Source organism: Protomyctophum bolini (genome assembly GCF_963924005.1).
Source record: "Protomyctophum bolini genome assembly, chromosome: 12".
Lineage (NCBI taxonomy): Eukaryota > Metazoa > Chordata > Actinopteri > Myctophiformes > Myctophidae > Protomyctophum > Protomyctophum bolini.
The window spans coordinates 5,468,433-5,489,780 of NC_137873.1; the positions used below are offsets into that span (position 1 = coordinate 5,468,433).

At 40.8% G+C, this 21,348-nt stretch overlaps 2 protein-coding genes and 1 long non-coding RNA gene across 5 annotated transcripts in view; 1 reads left to right on the forward strand and 2 right to left on the reverse strand.

Moving 5' to 3' along the window:
- The window catches only part of LOC308325029 (caytaxin-like), a 12,281-nt gene extending 9,065 nt beyond the window's left edge, over positions 1 to 3,216 (reverse strand). Inside the window, exons 1-2 of the mRNA XM_080777408.1 lie at positions 3,078 to 3,216; positions 1 to 30 (exon numbers count right to left, since the gene is read on the reverse strand). The exon at positions 1 to 30 is cut by the window's left edge and continues 73 nt beyond it. Of these exons, the coding sequence (XP_080633534.1) occupies positions 1 to 4 (4 nt within the window). The 5' untranslated portion in view covers positions 5 to 30; positions 3,078 to 3,216. The remainder of the gene's footprint in view (positions 31 to 3,077) is intronic.
- A 2,956-nt stretch (positions 3,217 to 6,172) lies between these two features.
- Positions 6,173 to 11,331, reverse strand: LOC308326348. Of its 3 annotated transcripts, none has more exons than XR_013965083.1 (11): positions 11,240 to 11,331; positions 10,857 to 10,996; positions 10,422 to 10,530; positions 9,924 to 10,037; positions 9,564 to 9,721; positions 8,689 to 8,826; positions 7,728 to 7,777; positions 7,426 to 7,522; positions 7,115 to 7,216; positions 6,800 to 6,885; positions 6,173 to 6,582 (listed from the first exon to the last, which is right to left on the reverse strand). It is a non-coding gene; the product is annotated as an uncharacterized lncRNA (long non-coding RNA). The 3 variants fall into 3 exon arrangements; XR_013965084.1 differs by having other exon boundaries at positions 6,804 to 6,905; XR_013965085.1 differs by having other exon boundaries at positions 6,800 to 6,905.
- A 4,636-nt stretch (positions 11,332 to 15,967) lies between these two features.
- Positions 15,968 to 21,305, forward strand: LOC308325431 (complexin-4-like; the record flags this gene model as incomplete). The annotated part of the gene is made up of 3 exons (XM_080777923.1): positions 15,968 to 16,125; positions 20,393 to 20,480; positions 21,051 to 21,305. The coding sequence occupies 3 exons, from the start codon at positions 15,968 to 15,970 to the stop codon at positions 21,303 to 21,305; spliced, it is 501 nt and encodes a 166-aa protein (XP_080634049.1).
- Between the last annotated feature and the right edge of the window lie 43 nt (positions 21,306 to 21,348).

The window sequence follows — 21,348 nt, forward strand, 5'->3', positions numbered from 1 at the left end:
CCATCCTCTGCCAGGACAGGCTTCAGCTCACTGTGGAGGACACATGACAGATCATTATCAACGTACGCACACACACGCATGCACGCACTTACTCTAAGATTTGGTTCATTATTCACAGCACGTGCTGAGGATGCACAGAGCAAAGCAATAATTGTCAATTTAAACTGTATAATTAATAATTATGAACCCTGTCAGGTAGGCCTACCCTATATTTGCTTAGTAATTCATAATTTCATACAAATCTAAACCGTTAGACACCCAGTGACAGCAGAACACAACACAACCACAATCTTTTACAGGTAAATTATCGAGGATCAGCACAAAACAACATTCAAAAACTGACAAAATGATAATAAATAAATAACAAATACACTTTTTTTTGTGCATTACACAAACATGTTCCAGCATATGCTTTGCTATGGGCAAGGACTCTGATCATAAAAAGGTGTGTTTACACAATAAAATCATCCTTAAATTTAAATGCAACACTCTCTTACAAATAGATAAATGAACACTGCTGATATTACTGTGTACCTTCCACACAAGGACACAAAGTTGTTAGCCATTACGCTTTGAGTCAAACGGCCATAACGGCCCATGAAGCCATAGCGTTCTGATTACGTGCGCTTTCAGTATTATGTAACCAAGCGCTGAATCAAATAAGAGAAATCTCCGCTTATTGTTGCCAGTCCATTTATACAATATACAATACATTATGTCACGTGGTCAGTTCTGTGTTGCTGGCCACCGAGGCACGAGGAGCAGTGATGCATCTCACGTATGTGAAAGACTATTAGGGACCACACACACACACACACAGCCCAGCCATACAGAACACCAAATCTTTCCATTCTCTATTTGCCCACTGACATGGTACTGATGTTTCATATTGCCAGACCCATTTTTCCAGGACATTCATCAAATGGGGCCTAACAGGCCACTTGCAGCAGGGGTCACATGGTGGGCGGGCCGCAGACTTGTCGGTGAGGGTGACTGTGGCTAAAATGTTCAATGTGTGCACTCTAAGCAATTGTTCTGCTAATTCACAAGGCTCTAAAAAGAGCAATATAATGAAATAGAACATGTCATGTTATGATAAGGGGAATTCTCATCTCTTCTGTTCAAGTTATGAGCTATAAGTTTTAAATGCATATGCTTTCACTGATAAATATGGAGCAAGAGAGGGATGTAATGTATACTAGACTAGAGAATCAGGATAATTTCTTGAGCTATATCATGTCCAGCCTGCATCAAAAGACTCACTGTTTTCAAAGTTATGACCTTGTAATTATAAGATTCCATCTTATGTGGGGGTAAAGAGACATCCAGTCATGCAGAATAATATAGCTCTACAAGTCTACAAAGAAGCTACTTACAACAGTCTTTTTTCTTATCATTACTGGATTATTACATTTGTGTAGCTTGTTTTGCACCTACAGTATTTGTCTATGAGGGTCCATAAAGTGTTGAAGAAATTTAACTTTTATTCTAGTTAAGAAAGAAACTTGAGATAAATGTTGCTGTATGGGATGCGAATACATGACCATAAGCATCTCCAATCTAATCAACATGCACAGAGGGAAGCGTATAATTCTAAGCTCATGATACCGCAAACTTCATTACCCCCGCTAATCGTGTGACAGGCTGAGAACAAACTAGAGAATTCACACAGAAACACAAGATTAGCGCGTGTATGCTTTGTTATCAGCACAGATGTCATTAGCCAGAGCGCCAGCTGCTCATACAGTGAATTACTGACTGATGGACACAGAAGCAACGTTGGCCTGGGATTTATGTCCAGATGGCAGGCCGGTTCTTCTAAACGCATCCTTCACTCACTATCCCCCCCAACTCTGTAACTTAGAGTAAAACATTTTATCTCAGAGATGGGGTGATGTTTTGTTTTCTTATTTGACTGGAGTCCCCCAGGACTATACTATACTTTTCTGTTTTTGCTGTAGATTAAATATCTTGGCTGAACAGAGCTGATCTACAAGCTCAGGTCTCAAGCTCAAGTTTTTATTTTATTATTATTACCACTTCCTATATACTTCATTGATCGGGGTCACAGGGGTTGTGACATTTTGGGATATTGAAGATCTGCCATTTTCAGAAACATAATGGCTATATTGGCCGAATGTTTACCTGTTATGACATGCACAGAATAGGGATGCAAAATGTGGATAAATGAAATGCTTCTTTTACTCTATAGTCAGTGACTTCAGCGAGATGTATCAGAAACCTGTGCAGGAAAAACAATTATCGGTATATGTACCTGTCCTCCCCTAACTAATACCAGCTACTGAGTGAAAAGGGTGCAATCACCACACTCATACTGACAATGATCAAACTATTTTAAGGACAAGGGAGGTGTCCCACTGGGAGGATCGAGACCCCGGGGCAGACCAAGGCGCAGTTGGAGGAAACACATCGACTCACTAGCCTTGGAACGTCTCGGGATGCCCTAGGAGGAAGTCACTAATGTTGCTCTGGAGGGGGAAGTCTGGAACACTTTGGTGGAACTGTTGCCCCCCTTTACCCCGACTACGGATAAGCGGTTGAAGATGGATGGATGTATAGAAGGAAGGGAGGTGTTTCACTTGTTATTAGCATAGGTTTCCATTGATAAGATGGTGCTTGGCTCATTTATTGAGACACTCCTTGAGCAGGTGAAACAAAAATTATTGTCATCTCCAAAGTATGTGTGTGTGTGCGTGCGTGCATGGGCACGTGTTCATTTGTGAGTGTGTGTGTGCGCGCGCATGCGTGTATGCGTGCGTGTGTTTGTGCGTGAGCGAGCGATATAGGGAGGGAGAGAGTGTGTAGCACCTCATATAACACAAAGACTGGCCATTCGATATTTGATGGATGGAGAAAGACATCGTGTTGGCAAATCTTGAATCGCATTAGCAGAATTAAATGGAGCATTTAATGTCATTGAGTAGTCAATTGAAGCAGTGCTCTGCTGGGTGCATTTAGTCAGTCTAGTCAGTCTGCCATGGAGCATAGTAGAGAAAGGACTTCACCTAAGAACCCAACAAAATGTTAGAAAATAAAAATTACAGCAAGACGCTCACCTTCAAAGAAGTCTTCTCCTTTTGGCAAATGTTTCTCTTTTCTTTGTGTTGCCTCCTGTTTCTCTTTTCTTTGGACCTCTTCTCTAGAGGTGTCTAGGATAGAGGGCCATCCTTGGTGACATGTGCAGGTGAGGCAGGCGCGTGGGAATCAGCGCTGGGGGGGGGGGTGGGGGTGGGGGGGTGTTCATTCAGCTGCTTGCTGAGAGAATGCTGGTGATGTTGCTGTTGACAGAGACTGAGTCTGAGGCAGAGAACGGGTGAGAGAGCTTGGATCGTCACACATCATCACGCACCACCATCCTGCTCCCATCCTTACGTGTACCTCTGTGGTCCTCAGTCAGTCAGTTGAGTTTCATGCTGTTTTGGGGATAAAAGGGTCATCCTCGGCCACACACACGTTTAAAATCACCTGTTTTGCTTCTCTGCTAGTAGCTCTGTGAATCCACGTCCCCTCTCCTTCTCCAACTCTTCGCTGTTCACCAATTCTAATGCCCCCGGGCTCTAATCCTGCTGTGGTGACGTCATTATGATGGAAGCTGTGTTATGGCGGTTATGTAATGCAAACACCTGCCTACCGTCTCTGTGTATCTCTCTCTCTCTCTCTCTATCTTTTCAGCTGAGCGAAAAGAATGCAACGAATCACATGAGCCCTCCCTCATGTCCAGATCAGCTGTTTTCCTGTCTCGAGGTCCATTTCGAAAGCGGAGTCACAGTGTAATATTGTGTTTATCCCTCACAAGCTGTCAAAGATGGACACTCTATTGCACCGCTGTTCCCTGGCAACAGCATCTCTCTCTCCCTCCTCTCTTACTCTATTACGCTTACCCTGTCTCTCTCTCTCTCTCTCATATTTCCTCCCCCATCTCTTTTAAGCACTCTGGCTCTTGATAAACTCCTCCTCTGAATAAATCCCTCCCTTCTCTTACTTTGTGACTGTAATGCTTCCATCCCACTGTTGGTCCCCATCCCCCCTCCCCTCTCTCTCTCTCTCTCTCTCACACACACACGCACACACATGCACGCACGCATACACGCATGCACACAGCTGTACTAAGCCCTGGCCTGTGTCCGTAAATACAGAGAAGCATCCCTCAGGCACTGTCCTCCCCCAGAGAGGCCGTCTGTCTGCTCCCCTCTCACCATTGGCTGCTTGGCTGAATTGCTTCTTAAGGTGTGCTTACAGTGCTCTATTTATAGCACTACTTTGAACACTCCGATACGCCTCAACAGGCCCAGACTCATTCATGGTTGCGAGAAAAAAAAACCATTTGTTTTACTGTGAATCTTTAAGGATATTCCATGTCATGACAGATGCTGCTGAAGACTTCTTGGAATTTGCATGCATCAGATCAACAAGACCTTGCTTATAAATTATCATCTACAATTAGTTATACAATATGAGTGAGTACATTCAAGTTCTATGGTTCCCAAAGGAGAACTACTTGTAAACGTAACTCTTGGCCTGTGGGCTGCCAGTGACATCTGGAAGATGCCACTTTGGGGCACAGTGTTTTGCAAAGTAGTGTCCAGAGACCCCCAGGGGCCTGCAGGCTCCAGGGGGTTCCCAGCCAATTGAATTCAACTGGGATGCACACTGATATGGATCGAAATTCGTGGCCGATACAGATGTTTAAAATAATTTAGCCAATACCGACAACAGATAAATGTTTATATAGTTTGTTTTTATTTCCCCCTTTTGTACCAGGGAAACAAATAAATCTTCAATACAAGAAATAGATGTTCATAAACTACAGCTTGGTAGGCTGCAGATAACCAACAAACCAACATACCGGTAGCCAGCTTATCAACAACAGATAAATATGGTCTACTGCCATGGTTAATGTCCGATATAGACCGCAAATATCGGTCGTGACCGATATGTGGCCGATACATCAGGGGAATCCAACTTAGAACAATACAAAATATAGGATATGCTTTAAATATACTCATGCACAATTATTCATTTCAGATCATGTCATTTTAACCAAGACACAATTTCAGTATAATAATATCAGTCTCGTTTTGAAAACCTCTAGTGCAATCAGGTGCCAGGAGGACAGATAGCCTATACCACTCGTCTTATGGAGTAGGCTACCAGTGGCACCTACAGATGAAATCACTAAATGTTTGCTTCATGAAAATAAATGTCCATAAAAAACCATGTAAAGTGGATGTTTATCACTCTGCACTCTGTGTTTGTGAGGTATAGTATAGAATTGTCCCCGGCCCTTATCCATAATTAGGTCACTCACGCACTGCAACATTTCCCTTTTGCATGTTAACTTACCTTACACTAGATGGTAGTAGAGAACACGCATGAGCTCTTTTCTACCACTTGGATGTACTGCTAGGACCGCTATACCTTTTGTAACTGCCATTTTTCCATTTTCCAGTCTCCTTTGCAGTTACTTCACAGGTATGGTATGAGAGTGATCCTACGCAGTACACACAAAAAATAGTAACAGATGGATGTCCAGTCTTTGATCCAGTTTGAGTGTTATCAGAAGTGAGCAGTTGAAATGACAAAACATACCAGTTATATTGAATGGTTCTCTCCTTGTCTGGCTGCTGCTGGTAAGAACGGTTTGGCGGCCCAATGCCTGCATCTAGCCCCTTGTCAGTGCACCTGTGTCACCTTAAGTGCACACCTTATAGAAGCTGTGCTTCTCAAGCCCGCCACCAAGTGGTCAAAAACAGCCAGCACAGGGCACCTCACCAATTTACTACGAAAAGCCGAAACCAAATATATGTACTTTTATACCAGTAGGTTATATACACCGTCACTGCCTATAAAGACTGTAGGGCTTTATAGGATGTCACAAATAAAAATTGAAACACAGAGGACTGATGTTCTCAACCTGCAAACGTAATGCATACACAGACTAAAACTAAATGGAATTTCATTCAAAAGACTAAACCCAACTTGTCAAAAACCAACACTGATTGGGTACCTTAAAGACTGGCACTGGGTTAAATGACAAGATACCATGGCATGCCACGAAGTTACCAGGAACAATTTATGGATGCTGCAAGACCGATGCTTTATTCTTATTTTAAACATAGTATTGCAACATATGTTTAAAGAGTCCAAGTATGGACATTAACCTTTCTAGTATATGAATTGGTAGATCAGACTCTTAACTTGAAGACAGATGCCAAAAAAAAAGGGGGAAAAAAAGCTAATTATACAATGTCTAATAAGAAAAGTAGTTTCAGAAATAAATGTGTACCAGTCATTTTCCATGTAAAAATATATACATTACATTTTTTTAATTAAAGAAATGACTACATTCACCATGGTGGCATATGGAACGCTTGCATTTATTTTTTTTGCTCCATCATTATGATTACTATAATTAAGTTAGTGGTACAATATGAGGAGAGTCTGTCCAGACTCCAGAGTGCAGGCTGTCAACATAAAGGATGATGCAGTTCTTCAGTCTTGGTTCTCACAAACTCATTGTTGGTGTTGAAAATCCACATCAATGATCCCAGTCTTGGCAGCCTGTAGACAAATGAACCAGCTTATTAGCCTGAAATTGGCAATATAAATACAGAATACATTTAATAATGCAATAATTTGCAGGCCTGTTCCATCTCAGAGTCACTAATATCGTCACTTGCACTCAGTAGCAGAACTGGACAAAGTTATCCTCACAGAAAGACAATGTACTCCTGCATCTTTGAAATACACTTCACGATGCAACACTGAAAACGTACACTCACCATGAAAAGTTGCCAACATCCAACTTCAAGGCACGGTACTTCCACTGCAAACCCTCACTGTATAAATACTGTCAGGTCCAGGCTGTCAACATACAGTATGGCCTGTAGACAAATGTAGCCGTTTATAAGCGTAAAATGGCAATACAAATATAGAATACATTTAATGCAATCATTTGCAGGAGTTCCATCTCAGAGTCACTAATATCGTCACTTGCACTCAGTAGCAGAACTGGACAAAGTTATCCTCACAGAAAGACATGTACTCCTGCATCTTTGAAATACACTTCACAACACTGAAAACGTACACTCACCATGAAAAGTTGCCAACATCCAACTTCAAGGCACGGTACTTCCACTGCAAACCCTCACTGTATAAATACTGTCAGGTCCAGGCTGTCAACATACAGTATGGCCTGTAGACAAATGTAGCCGTTTATTAGCGTAAAATGGCAATACAAATATAGAATACATTTAATGCAATCATTTGCAGGAGTTCCATCTCAGAGTCACTAATATCGTCACTTGCACTCAGTAGCAGAACTGGACAAAGTTATCCTCACAGAAAGACATGTACTCCTGCATCTTTGAAATACACTTCACAACACTGAAAACGTACACTCACCATGAAAAGTTGCCAACATCCAACTTCAAGGCACGGTACTTCCACTGCAAACCCTCACTGTATAAATACTGTCAGGTCCAGGCTGTCAACATATGGCCTGTAGACAAATGTAGCAGTTTATTAGCATAGAATGACAATAAAAATATAGAATACATTTAATGCAATCATTTGCAGGAGTTCCATCTCAGAGTCACTAATATCGTCACTTGCACTCAGTAGCAGAACTGGACAAAGTTATCCTCACAGAAAGACATGTAAATCTGCAATTTTTAAATGTATCATTAAGATACTGAAAAACGTACATTCAGAGCTTCAAGAAGTTTCCAGGTAATCACACAATGGTCCTCTGCATCTTCATTTTGGTCACCACGCCACCAACAGATAAGACAGAAAATAGAATGTTAATACAACTGCAGATGCTAAAGCCATGCAGATATTAAAGAGACTTTAAAAAAAAAAAATCTAGTTATTAATCCAACATGGATCAATGTCTCTCAAGGCAGGACTACATCAGTGTTGCCTATAGGCAGTTGTCAGAACCAAAATGGCTTGGAAGACCATCGTGATTAACATTTGAAGACCATCGACGGCAGTAAATGCTGAGCTTGTGCTCATAGATCCCTTGTGAGAGAATACACTGTCCTTTAGCCATTTATACATAACTGTAAATTCAGGGTAAGTTTAAAATAACTGCATCAGCTATGCCAATAGGCAGTGTCGTCAAAACCAGACAGGCTAGGAAGACCATCGTGAGATAAACATCATCTGCAGGTTTGAACTTCATGCTACATGCATACAAAATAATCCAAACACATCTAATCAATAGTGTCGCAGTTCCGCCCCCTTTCAGAACGACGAGTGGCCCAGGATATGAAATGCAATGCATTTCTCCCATAGGATTTTCTTCAAGTATTTATTTAAAGACTGTTACGCCGTGGACAAAGCCAACTCGGATCGTGACAAATTATGACAATGAACACAATATTTTAGGCCGATCAAATCATTAGAAAGAAGAAAATAAAGGCAGGAGACAACACTATTTGTTTTTCTTATAAATTATTTGATCGGCCCAAAACATTGTGTTCATTGTCATGATCCGAGTTGGCTTTGTCCGCGGCGTAACAGTCTTTAAATAAATACTTAAAGAAAATCCTATGGGAGAAATGCATTGCATCTCATTTCCTGGGCCACTCGTCGTTCTGAAAGGGGGAGGGACTGCGACGCTCTATACGGCCATTATTTTATTTCATAACTTGATAATACCTCTATTGGGGTCTTGACGCCAAGCACAACATTCTTATGGTAGCAAGGGAGCTTTTCCTTAGCCTCCTTCAGTGGCCACTGGCCAGAACACATTTTGCACTGGAAGACAGTGGGCTGCTTCTGGTAAGGCCCCTCGGTCTGTGGAATGAGACACCCAAGCAATTTTAGGCCAATTGATTATATATTGATCATGCATGTTCTTAAACAGAGAAAGCTGCATCAGTGTTGCCATTTGGCAGCATCGTCAAAGCCTTGTGGGCTTGGAAGACCATCGTGAGAATACATCATCTGCAGTGAAATAAAGCTGCTACACTAAAATCGCCATTGTAGGAAAAGCAGTTTAATTTGTCAATGAGGTATTCACTAGCATTGTGTAAATGACATATTGCTTGGTTGTTTGTCGCCAATAATCGTACTGTACAACGTGAAAATGGAATATTTGTCCATCCATCACTTCAACTGCTCAAGTTCAAGTAAAGTTAAACTGGCAAAGTTTGTCATCAATTTTTACATTGGTTTGGTTAATTTGGAACAAATGTGCCAGGCCGAGTGCTCTTGGTTAGAAAAGGTGACAACTCCAGTCCATGCAGTAAAGGGTTGATCAGGAAGGCAATAACAAATCATAGATAAGGGGAACCCATGTGAAATGTTTGAATAATTTTTGGCTGACAGATGTAATTTCTGCAACATTTTTCACTTCAGCCAATCAAACTGGAATTAACACATTACTCCAATATCATTAACATCTTGTAAGTTGCCTAGCATCTTTGTAGTGCTGGCAATTCCACTTCCTTGGTAGCTTTTATTAAATTATATATATTATTATTTTTATAATCATCAAATTGAGGTTTATTTCAACAGATGTTTGTGCTCACCTTTGTATGAAGGAGGGCACCCAAGTCCTAGCACTTGGTCCAGGGTTAGCGAATTCTACACCCTGAACCAGATCAGAGCTGGGTTCTTCTCACCAGTTCATTTTTAGAGGTGTTACATAGACCACATCAGTGATCCTGGTTTTGGTGTACAGTGCAGCCTGTGGACAAATGTTACAGCATATTAAAATATATATGAATAAAAATCAGGATACATTAAACAATGAAATTACAGGACTGTTCTATCTCAGAGTCTCAATTGTCATCACTTGCAATCAGTAGCAGAACTGGACAAAGTTATCCTCACAGAAAGACATCTCAAATTTGTATATAGACTTCATGATGTGATACTGAAAAACTTACACAACTGCGGCAAGTTGCCAACATCAGGTCCCGCTACTTCCACCTCGAACCATCATTTGTGACTTGTATGGATAAACCGAGATTGATGCCATGTTGTCCCTCAGTAAGTAATACCTGCATGGGACCAAGGAATACTCGTTTTAAAATTAAGGAAAATGTCCTTAATGACAGCTGTATCAACAGCTCACATGTATGCTTGAGCAATCAGTTCTCCAAGGTGTTATCCGCATATTTATATCGGATTCCGTTTAATTCATCATGTCAATCAAGCATTAATCATGTACAACACCAGTGCTTCTCAAAAACGATTTAACATTCAAGTAACTACTTAAAAACAAACATCGGATACTTGAACAATTAAGATCACAAAGAGTCTAAAGATGACATTTTTTTTTTAAAAGAATCTTAATTCTTAATCAATTTTATTGAAAAGGTGGATTAAAAGATCAGATTTATTGCAGGAACTTTTAATAAGATAGTGTAGGAGATTCCTTGTACCTGAAGACAGATGACAAGTGGACAGACATCCTTGTGCCTCTTCTCAAAGTGGTTGCATTTGCAGATAATCACACAATGGTCCTCTGCATCTTCATTTTGGTCACCACACCTAACAGATAAGACAGAAAATAGAATGTTAATACAATACAACTGCAGATGCTAAAGCCATGCAGATATTAAAGGGACTTTCAAATTTAAAAAAAAATCTAGTGTATTAACTATTAATCCAACATGGATCAATGTCTCTCAAGGCAAGACTACATCAGGGTACAAGTTTAAAATAACTGCATCAGCTATGCCAATAGGCAGTGTCGTCAAAACCAGACAGGCTAGGAAGACCATCGTGAGATAAACATCATTTGCAGGTTTGAAGTTTTTGAACTATGTGCTACAAAATAATCTAATCAATTATTTTATTTCATAACTTGATAATACCTCTATTGGGGTCTTGAAGCCAAGTAGCCTACAACATTCTTATGGTAGCAATGGAGCTTTTCCTTAGCCTCCTTCAGTGGCCATGCAGACACATTTTTTGCACTGGAAGACAGTGGCTGCTTCTGGTAAACCCCCTCGGTCTGTGGAATGAGACACGAGCAATTTTAGGCCAATTTATTATATAGCATGGCAGAAGAGCAAAATAAAAAAATCGGGATACATTTAACAATGCAATTACAGGACTGTTCAATCTCAGAGTCTCAATTGTCATCACTTGCAATCAGTAGCAGAACTGGACAAAGTTATCCTCACAGAAAGACCTCAAATTTGTATATACCGGTAGTCGGTAGACTTAATGATGAGATACTGAAAAATTAACTTACACAACTGCAGCAAGTTGCCAACATCAGGTCATGCTACTTCCACCTCGAAAAAACCGACATTGATGCCATGTTGTCCCTCAGTAAGTAATACCTGCATGGGATTAAGGAATACTAGTTTTAAAATTAAGGAAAATGTCCTTCATGACAGCTGTATCAACAGCTCACATGTATGCTTGAGCAATCAGTTCTCCAAGGTGTTATCCGCATATTTATATCGGATTCCGTTTAATTCATCATGTCAATCAAGCATTAATCATGTACACCAGTGCTTATCAAAAGAGTGGTCCTCACTCCTCGAGGGGGATCCCGAGCAAAACGATTGAACATACATATACTTGAATTATGATCACAACGTAGCCCAAACATTTAGACTCTCGTAGGTTTTTTTTCGATTCTGATTCGTCAGAATCGGGAAAAAAAACCTCTACAGAGTCTAAATGTTTGGGCTAATCACGAGTCGAAAGATCTGACATTTAAATAAAAAATAAAAATCCATTTTTATTGAAAATGTGGATTAAAAAAACAACAAATCTTGTATGGGGTCCCTCGATGGCTAACAGTATTTTTAGATGGGGGTCCACAACCAAATATATTTGGGGGTCCTTGTCATGAGAAAGTTTGCACACTCATGGCACACGTGGCCAACGTGATGCTACCGTTACATGTGGTGGAAAGCCTGGTGAGGCGAGGTTAGCCATAGCATAGCTGGACCTGCAAGCTAGTCACTATGCTGCCGTTGTGCCTGTATCTTAGTATATATATATATATAAATAACTCTATGGCCTGTATTCTAAATGCCTGTGATATCTGCTAGGCAATCTAGGGGAACTAGTATGTAGCTGACATTACGACTCACAGCGAGATCACTTCCATACAGCATAGTGCTCAACATTTGTTATACCAATATACAGGCAAATTAAAGACAACGATATTGAAAAACGAAGTAGTCAAATGAAGCCGTTTTTAGCATCAACTATTTCTTACAAAGAAAATCTATACATTGACAACTATGATGATTAATGTATTTGTAAATATAACATTAACACATGAGTATGATAAGCTAAACTAAACACGTACCATTCTCAGCGCAGCGGTAGTAGAAAGAGGCACGACGGCTGGAAGTTGGAACAGCAAGGGTTAAAGGGAAGTTTGAAGGGAACTTTTCTTCTTTTATCTTCGAGTTTTATTGTAGTTTGTCATCCATAATCGTTGCATTACCGCCATCTACTGCTGGATTGTGGTAGCTTCTCAGTTCTCACCATAGACCAGGCATAGAGTATTAAAAGGAGCCATAGACTCACACAGAAGTCAGACAGTGTCGTGTGTGTGTGTGTGTGTGTGTGTGTGTGAGAGAGAGAGAAAAAGTAAGCTATTCATTCTGCAGAATGTCACATTATCAAATGTAAAAAAAATCTTCGAAAACCGTCTATTTTCAAATGGCCGAAATGTATATACACCGGTAGGGCTGAAGTGGTTAATGTATGATTTTTAATAATAATCACAAAGTCTACAAAGTAACTAGTAAAGTTTTCAAATAAATGTAGACTAGTGGAGTAAAAATAGGCTACAATATTTGCTTCTGAGATGTAGTGGAGTAGAAATAAAAGTACTGGAAATGAGAAAGGCTCAAGTAAAGTAGAGTAGAACCACTGCTCCTTCGCCTGGAAAGGAGCCAGCTTAGGTGGTTCGTGCATCTGGTTAGGATGCCTCTCGGCCGTCTCCCTAGGGAGGTCCTCGAGGCACGTCCCACGGGGAGGAGGAGACCCCCGGGGCAGACCAAGGCACAGTTGGAGGAAATGAACGCATCGACTCACTGGCCTTGGAACGTCTCATGATCCCCCAGGAGGAAGTCACAAATGTTGCTCTGGAGAGGGAAGTCTGGAACACTCTGGTGGAGCCGTTGCCCCCGCGATCAGACTACTGATAAGCAGTTGAAGATGGATGGACAAATGTCAATGAATGTGCATTATTGTTTATTGTACTAAAACCATGCTTATAAACATAGACATAATGCCCAGGTTCAGGTTGAACCTTTGCTGTGGCGAGAGGGCATGTTGAAAGTACACGTACACCAACAAACACAAAAAAAACAGAAGACAAAACGATATGAAATGGCTCAAAATACTAAAATCAATGTATGAACTCAAGTTAAACAAAGCAGCAGTGGCAATCTACAGGATGAGATCAAAAACAAATAAACACTTTAATTTACACCAACAAACACAAAGTAGGCTTAAAAAAAAACAATGTGTCTGTTTGCGTACCTTCAGTTGTTTGGCACATGATCAACCTGAATTATAACAGCAGAGATATTTATTTACAATTATCAGACAGTATAAACATCATTAAACCAATAGGCATGAAACCCCTTACTCACCCTGGCAACAGCATTAAACAAGCATAAGTCTCAGGACCCACAGCCATGTAACCACCAAGCAGCCTATTGTTTGGTAGACTACAAGGCCTTTAAATAGTAACACTGATTGAAAACCTTGTTGAAAACCAGGAAGTGGATAGTGCAGCCATCCCTATGGTGGCCCTTCAGGCTCAGATCTGACCGGCTACATCTGCCCTACACTATATCATAAAATTATGTTGGCATGTTGACAGCTTTACTGTAGCCTATTGTGGAAAAAATTGATAGGATGTTTCACTTTCATAATTTTATTGTCTACTCGGCCTCCATTTTTTAACTTGCTTGATCCAATATTTATATACAAATACTGGATATACAAACCCATTTTAACCTGAAACTCCATTTTAGTCATGATAGATTAATCGAAAACACCCATCCATATTAGATGGATAAAACGTTCTCTCTTTTACAGAACAGATTCTCAATGAATGATGGCTGTAGATAATATGACACTGAGCTGGGCCCCGGGTGTGACTACTATATACAAACCGAGTGAGTCGTCAGCCACTCAGAGAGAGCCTCTGTCCAGACAGTTTAAATCCTATTCTACTCTATAGAGTAGAGAATAATGAGGTTTTGGTTGTACCTTATTTTGTGTTTGTTAGGTTAAGTGGTTAAACTCCATGGTTAGATTGTGTGATTGTGTGTCATATATTTTGTTAGTCAATTTAAAGGACAACGTTAGTTTTTTTTCAACCAAGGTTCACGTTTTAGGTTGTTATTAGAGAAACTAAAAGATGAGTGTTAATTATTTTTATTTGCTGCTTTCTTTCGTTTTAGCGATTTTAGCTATTTTTGACAGTGGGCAGGGGCATTCGAACATGGGGCTAAATATGTATTTTTTACACCATTTTATGATTTTTTATTTATTTACTATAGTCCTACTAGACACCAGGAAATGACATCTGACCACAAAAGATCACAGGATCTACTGAATGTGAAGGGGGTACTACTAGGGGGATGCCATACTGTGTTGTATGGCTCAACATTTCAGTTTTCCACCCCCTGGAGTCTAGTAAATATATAGTAAATAATTAAAATATAAATCGCTATAAAGTTGTGTGTTCGAATGCCCCCCCCCCCCTGTAACCCGGCTAAAATGGCTAAAACAAAAGAAAGCGGCAAATGACAACCTAAAACATGAACCTTGGTTGAAAAAAACTAAAGTTGTCCTTTAAGTTTATGTAAATATCTTGAGTTATAAAATAAAAAATTCACTTCATGTTGCATCCCTTTCCCCCCTAAACGGGGATGTAACCATAGACTGTAAGGATGTAACACAACTTCGCACATGGGTGAAATCACCCCTCAACGTCTTCTGACAGACATACTAGGGGTTGGAACATACATCCAGCAAGCCCAACCAAGTAGTCATGCACCCAGTAGTCAAACCTAAACATAACTGCAAGCACTTCGCAAAACATGTCGGACCAAAGCAAACTTCACTTTATCAGCAAAAAAAAGTTGGAGGTATGGATTGAAAGTCTATTGCCTAACGAGGCATGCTACAAGCTGGCTGCTGGAATGCTTTTCTAGAGTCTACTTCATTAGACGGCCCAAGTCATGTAAAACAAAAGGCTAAACTCCGCCCAGTAGGGGAGGGTTTGGGGGAAAGGAAGCCCCACAGGGGCGAGGCTTCCCTCCACCATCCCCTCCCATATTTCTCAGAAATATAGCTGAGGGTTGATTTCACCCAACACCCACAACTTCATTTTCATTTACACTTGCATACTGTACAAACTGTACAGTGTGCACAGTTTGCTACCACCTTGGTGACCAAGGTGGTAGTCTTGGCATGCCAGAATTTCACTAATCCTTGGATGTAGTCGTTGTTTACATACTGATTACACACTGTAGTGTAGTATATACAAACAGAAAGAGTATTATATTACAATTTAGATTAATCCCAAACCTGGGGATTTTCATCATTGAATCCCGCATAATATAGCTAGATGCCAGAAGCAATAATTTGTTAACTTTGGGTATTCAATAAACGGTAGCTTACAAGTCTGGGGTCTACCGTCTGTCCAGCGGGACCTTGTGTGCCAAGGCGAAGAGCATTGTTAGTAGGCTGGCCATTATGAGCTAAGCTCTTGAGCCCAGTCATAACACATTGATACTCATATCCCATTATCACGCAGTAGCCAGAGGTTTCGATTTAGAAAGTCACCAAAGACGGCAGCTCTTATTCATGTGCTGATATTACTTTGGCTGCATTTAAACTTGATCAAGGTTTTCCTTTGTGGGTTCCTTTCTAGTGGCCTTGCACTGCCAACCCCTTGGACTGATTCACATCCAAGAGAACTATAACCATGGCATTCCTTGTGAAGCACATGATTGGCGATAAGTTGAAGGGAATGTCACCTGCAGGAGGAGAGGCGAGTCCTGGTGGTGAACAAACGCCCGCTGCGGCTCAAGGCATGTCCAGGGAAGAGTATGCAGCGCTCCAAGAACAACAGATGGAGGAGAAGTGAGTAAATCTCATATTTCCTTAGACGTTAAGACTGGGAACAGTCCCAGCCCAGGAATATGAAATTGTTGTGACGGATCATGTAAATCGAGTCAAAACTTGACTGGAGGTCCAACTGTTGGAATAAAATACTGTACTTAAAATCATTGGGTGACTCACAGACCTAAAGCCTGGAATGGAAATACTGAACCTACAATAAACAATGAAATACATGATGGAACCGGGGAGGGTGGGGTATATGTGGGGTTGTTTGTCTACAAAAATTGAAAATCTTATAAATAAAGTTATAAAAAAAAAAAAAAACAATGAAATACTGTGGCATATAAACACCATGGTGTTAAGTCACTTACAGACTCGACCATAATGCTCATTTCATAAAAGTGTACTGTAACTTATATAGAGAAGTGATATGACGGACCTACAACAATAAGAGATTAGTGGGTGAAATAAGCCTCTAAGGCAAGTAGCCATCCCACAGCACAGCAAGCCTTGACCATCATCACATAGGCCAAGAATACAGGACAGAACAAGTGCTAGTACTATATTGAAACATTAATCAGCTCCATTCATATGTACCATGGGCGACCGGGCCTTCTGCTACACAGCCCCATGTCTGTGGAACTCCCCCCTTTGCACCTTTTAAGAATGGACTAAAGACCTACCTTTTTAACAACGCATTCTCTTTATTACACGTGTGTCGAATTTGAAGTTGGTGGGGCGAACGGTTCTCGAGTTACGCGGATTACAGACGCCTTGTCTTAACTTGACTTTTTTAGTTTAGCTAAGCTGGGTCCCATAATATTGATTGTTGCTGTTTTATTATATATATATTGCTTGTACTATATTACAGTACAAGCCTGAACTATTGCCTATATTGCCTGAACTACATGAGGGACGATGAAACATTAGGTGGGGAGAATTCACTTTAATTGTACAGTATTGTGCAAAGACCGACCATTCAGTATATGCCAAGGTATTCCAATGTATTGGCCTATTCAATTATTCAATATCAGGTCAGTGTCACATTTGTGGGAATAAATAGACATTCTTATCAAAACAGTATGTGTAGCCAACCTCTGTAGCTAAGCAATAAGTAAAGTAAGTCAGTAGGTTAGCAATACTATATACAGTACTAATGTTTGGCTTCCTCTGACGTGTTTCTGAAACGTCAGAGGAAGGTAGTATGGCTTAGCTGCTAGCTTTAGGGAGAGGTTTATTGTCTGTGGCTCTGAAAATAGCCTGAGCAGATTATTGTCTGTGCATCCTAAAACTATTCAGTGCTCTCTTACTTAGTGCCACTGTACTGTTCTCTCAGACAGTGCACTATAAAACGAATAATTTCAACAGGCAAATCTTCTGACAAAACAGATGAAATGGCTAAGGCTTTACTGCAACTGGCTGGAACATTTAAAAACGAACACATATTTGTCACAAAACTGGCCTGGGGTCAAAACAAGTGGAGTGGATGAGTATAGTAGAGGGTTGATATTATGTTACTGTAAATGTAAAAATATGGTCATAACTATAGGAAAGGTAGAATTGACCACTAAGGCTGCTCCGTTTTCCCCTCTACACTACGTCTACAAGCTCACAACTTGTCACAAAAGCTTGCAGATGTGCTATTTTTGCCAAATGCCAAAAGTGTGCGTGCGTGCGTGCGTGCGTGTGTATACGGTTGTAATGCACTTAACTCGAGAACCGTTTGACCCACTGACTTCACATTCGACACACGCGGAGTGCAGTGCCAGGTATCGAGTCGGTCAGACCCACGGTTCTCCAGAACCACCACACAAGGCTCTGGTCAGGCTCTGCCAGTGGGCCTAATGAGGCCAACTCCTTTCACCTGGGCCAGGCTCTGCCAGTGGGCCTAATGAGGCCAACTCCTTTCACCTGTGCAATTTCCAGCCTCTGCCTCAGCCAATTGAGGCTCAACCAATCAGGCTCTGCCAGTGGGCCGAATTGATTGCCAAGTACACTTTTCAGTTTGGTGGCAGAAGACTACTGGGCGAGCGCTGGCGCTTTGGCATGGGGGAATTAATTCTGTACTGTCCAGAGCTTGCCTGGGTAGAGGCTTTTGTGCTGGTTCTGGACAACGGTGTATTCCACCGATTCGACTGGCCACTGCACTCCCTGTGGGGGTGTGGAACACGTGTGTCGAATTTGAAGTTGGTGGGGCGAACGGTTCTCGAGTTACGCGGATTACAGACGTACATGCATGCCACACACACACACACACACACACACACACACACGCGCGCACACACACACACACACACACACACACACACACACACACACACACACACACACACACACACACACACACACACACACACACACACACACACACACACACACACACACAGACACACACACGCACACACACACACGCACACACGTACAGAGACTTGGTGCATTTATGGATGGATGAATATAAACAAAGCAAATTCTGCCAATAACAAGTCCTGATAATGTTGTTTCACGCCAGTTTCAGTGGTGGCACTGGTACTGATATAGTGATATTGTTGACCTATTGATTTTTATTGTACACAACGTCTGTAGCATAACATGAATACAACTGTGGTTGGGAGATGGCTGATTTAAGCAGTCACATCTGCTGAGCCTGAGTCAGAGCTGATTTGGTGTGTGTGACTGCACACACACCTGTTGTCGGCTGCACACAGGATAAATCAGCCAACCCCTCCACATGTGCGACAGAGGGGAGCCTCTGTCCAGAAAGTACATCTGCTCTCCACTACGGCAGTTTTCTCTGTAGCAAAAATAGCAATTATTTTAGTTTTTATGCCATTTCACTTCCAGTTTATACCACATCATGGCAAACAGCACCACTGTATGCTTCTGGAAATCTCTTAGAATCCTGCTGTTTTCCGGCCCCTGCTACCAAACCTGTCATATACAGCATTTTCACTTGCTCAATACATAAAAGGAAAGAACTTGTTCAGTGCATTTTACTGTGCTAAAAGTGTTTGCTTCACATACCATGAGAGTGAATACATTTCTATAATGCCGGGTCAAAAGTAACAGAAATATGATAATATTTAAATATAACATTATTTTGACAGCTTTATACAGCCAGTTGTACCAAAGCTGAGATTGTTTAGTTGAAAGGAGAGGTGTGACTTTGTTCCCCCAATGGCAATGTGTCGAATGTTTTACCTTGTTAATAACATTACGATACTGTGACAATACCAACCGTCAATGAAAGCCTTTACACATGGCCACCTGCCTCCTTGTCTGACCTTTAGCCCTTTAATGTTCTCCTTCTGCCAGGACCGTGTTATCAGGGTTTACTTCCAAGAAGCAGTGATCCCTAAGTAGGGATATATGAACACAATGCAAACCTGTTACTGCTTTCAAGCAACAGGTTCAAACAGTTCATACAGAAACATATTCACATATTCATATTCAGATTGTGTTAAAGGACCATGACTTCACAAATATTTAACCTATCTTCATACTATTGGTACTAATTGATGCTCATTATAAGGTACCATTTCTGTCCACTTGGTCTGTGTATCAGAGGTAGGGATGTGTAGACAATTCAATAACCCGCCTACCAGTGACATACTGTAGTCGATATGTCAAAGAAGATTTCAAATTTAGTATTTTATTTTTTCAACACTTTTGTTCGGCCCAAATAATGTGTTTATTGTCATGAGTTGTCACGATCCGAGCTGGCTTTGTCCAAGGCTTAAAAGGTCTTTAAAGAAATACTTTCTGAATCGTCTATGGGAAAAATGAATGGGAAATTATCTGCGACTGCGACGCTCTATAGCATGCTATTGCTAACTTTCCAGGAATAAAAAGCCTGTAGTTTCTATTTGCTTGGATTCCCCATTGATGATGTCACTAGTTATTTCTTTTTTTTCTTTTTTTACGATATCTTTTGGGCTTTTTGCCTTTATTGATAGATCACAGTATAGGAAACAGGGAGAGAGATAGGGGGAAGACACGCAGGAAAAGGTCGTAGGGATTGGGACTCGAACCCGCAACACACTGTTACCAGTCTATGTGCCAGGACCGCTAGGCCAGCCCAGGCCGGTAGGTGGGTTTCTGAACTCTCCACAGCACTCCTCTGAGACAAAGACCAACAAGTAGACAAATTCTACCATATTAAAATTAGTTGAAAATGGGTGAAATGGTCCTTTAATTAACTCTGAGAGTTTATTGACCGTGATGGTTCCGTGGACTGTCAAATTACAACTTTGTTATGCTGCTGTTGATGTACAGTTTGTGTCTCCTGTAGGATGGAACGTGACAAAGAGTTTGGCCAAAAGAAGGCTGAAAGAGCCAATCTAAGGGTGATACTCAGAGACAAATACAGACTACCAGAGGTAAGGAACAGCTCATTCAAGACATCACTGCTATCAACAATAATATTCCACACAGGGTTACAAACAGAAACGATTCACTCATCATTTAAGCGCTTTGGGTATTTAGAAAATCGCTATATAAATTTGAGCTATTATTATTATTATCTAGTGACCTTCACAACGTCTCTTGTCATGGCATCCTCCATGTGTTCGCATCCCTGGTCCCCCACCCCCTTTTTAAGTTATCATGAACAACAAATTGTGATGTAGTTTTTGTATCGTTGTTCATTGTACCGTTGTTTGTCTAGATGTTTGAATGTTTATGCACCACCATTGGCTTTTTAATGTATATCGGCTAACAAATCACATAAATTCAGTTGTTCATGAGATGATGTATGATGATATATAATGAATCTTAAGAGCGCCCCACACTTCACACGGGTGTGATTTTTACTTACTATCTGCACCAAATCATCAATAAAAAAAGGTTTTCTTCATTGTTGAATTATCAATTCACAAGCACTTATCACTCATTCGATATGAATGCACAACTGTTTGTCATTTATGCTGCAATTTTCTCTTCTCACACAGAATGCTGCCGATGAAGCAACGGTTAATATGGCTGGGGATGACCTTGATGTCCCAGAGGATCTTTTAAAGATGGTGGATGATGATATTCAAGAAGAAGTGAAAAATGAGTCCCTTTTTGTCAACATACAAAACATGGATGTGGATGCAATTAAATCCAAGATAACCAACATGGATGTGGAGGAAATGAAAAACAAGGCTCAAACCACGATGACGGGGGTGAAGACGTCTGCTGAGGAGAAGTGTTCCATTATGTGAACACCTAAAGTTTGATTTATACTTTGTCACATATGGTGAAAAT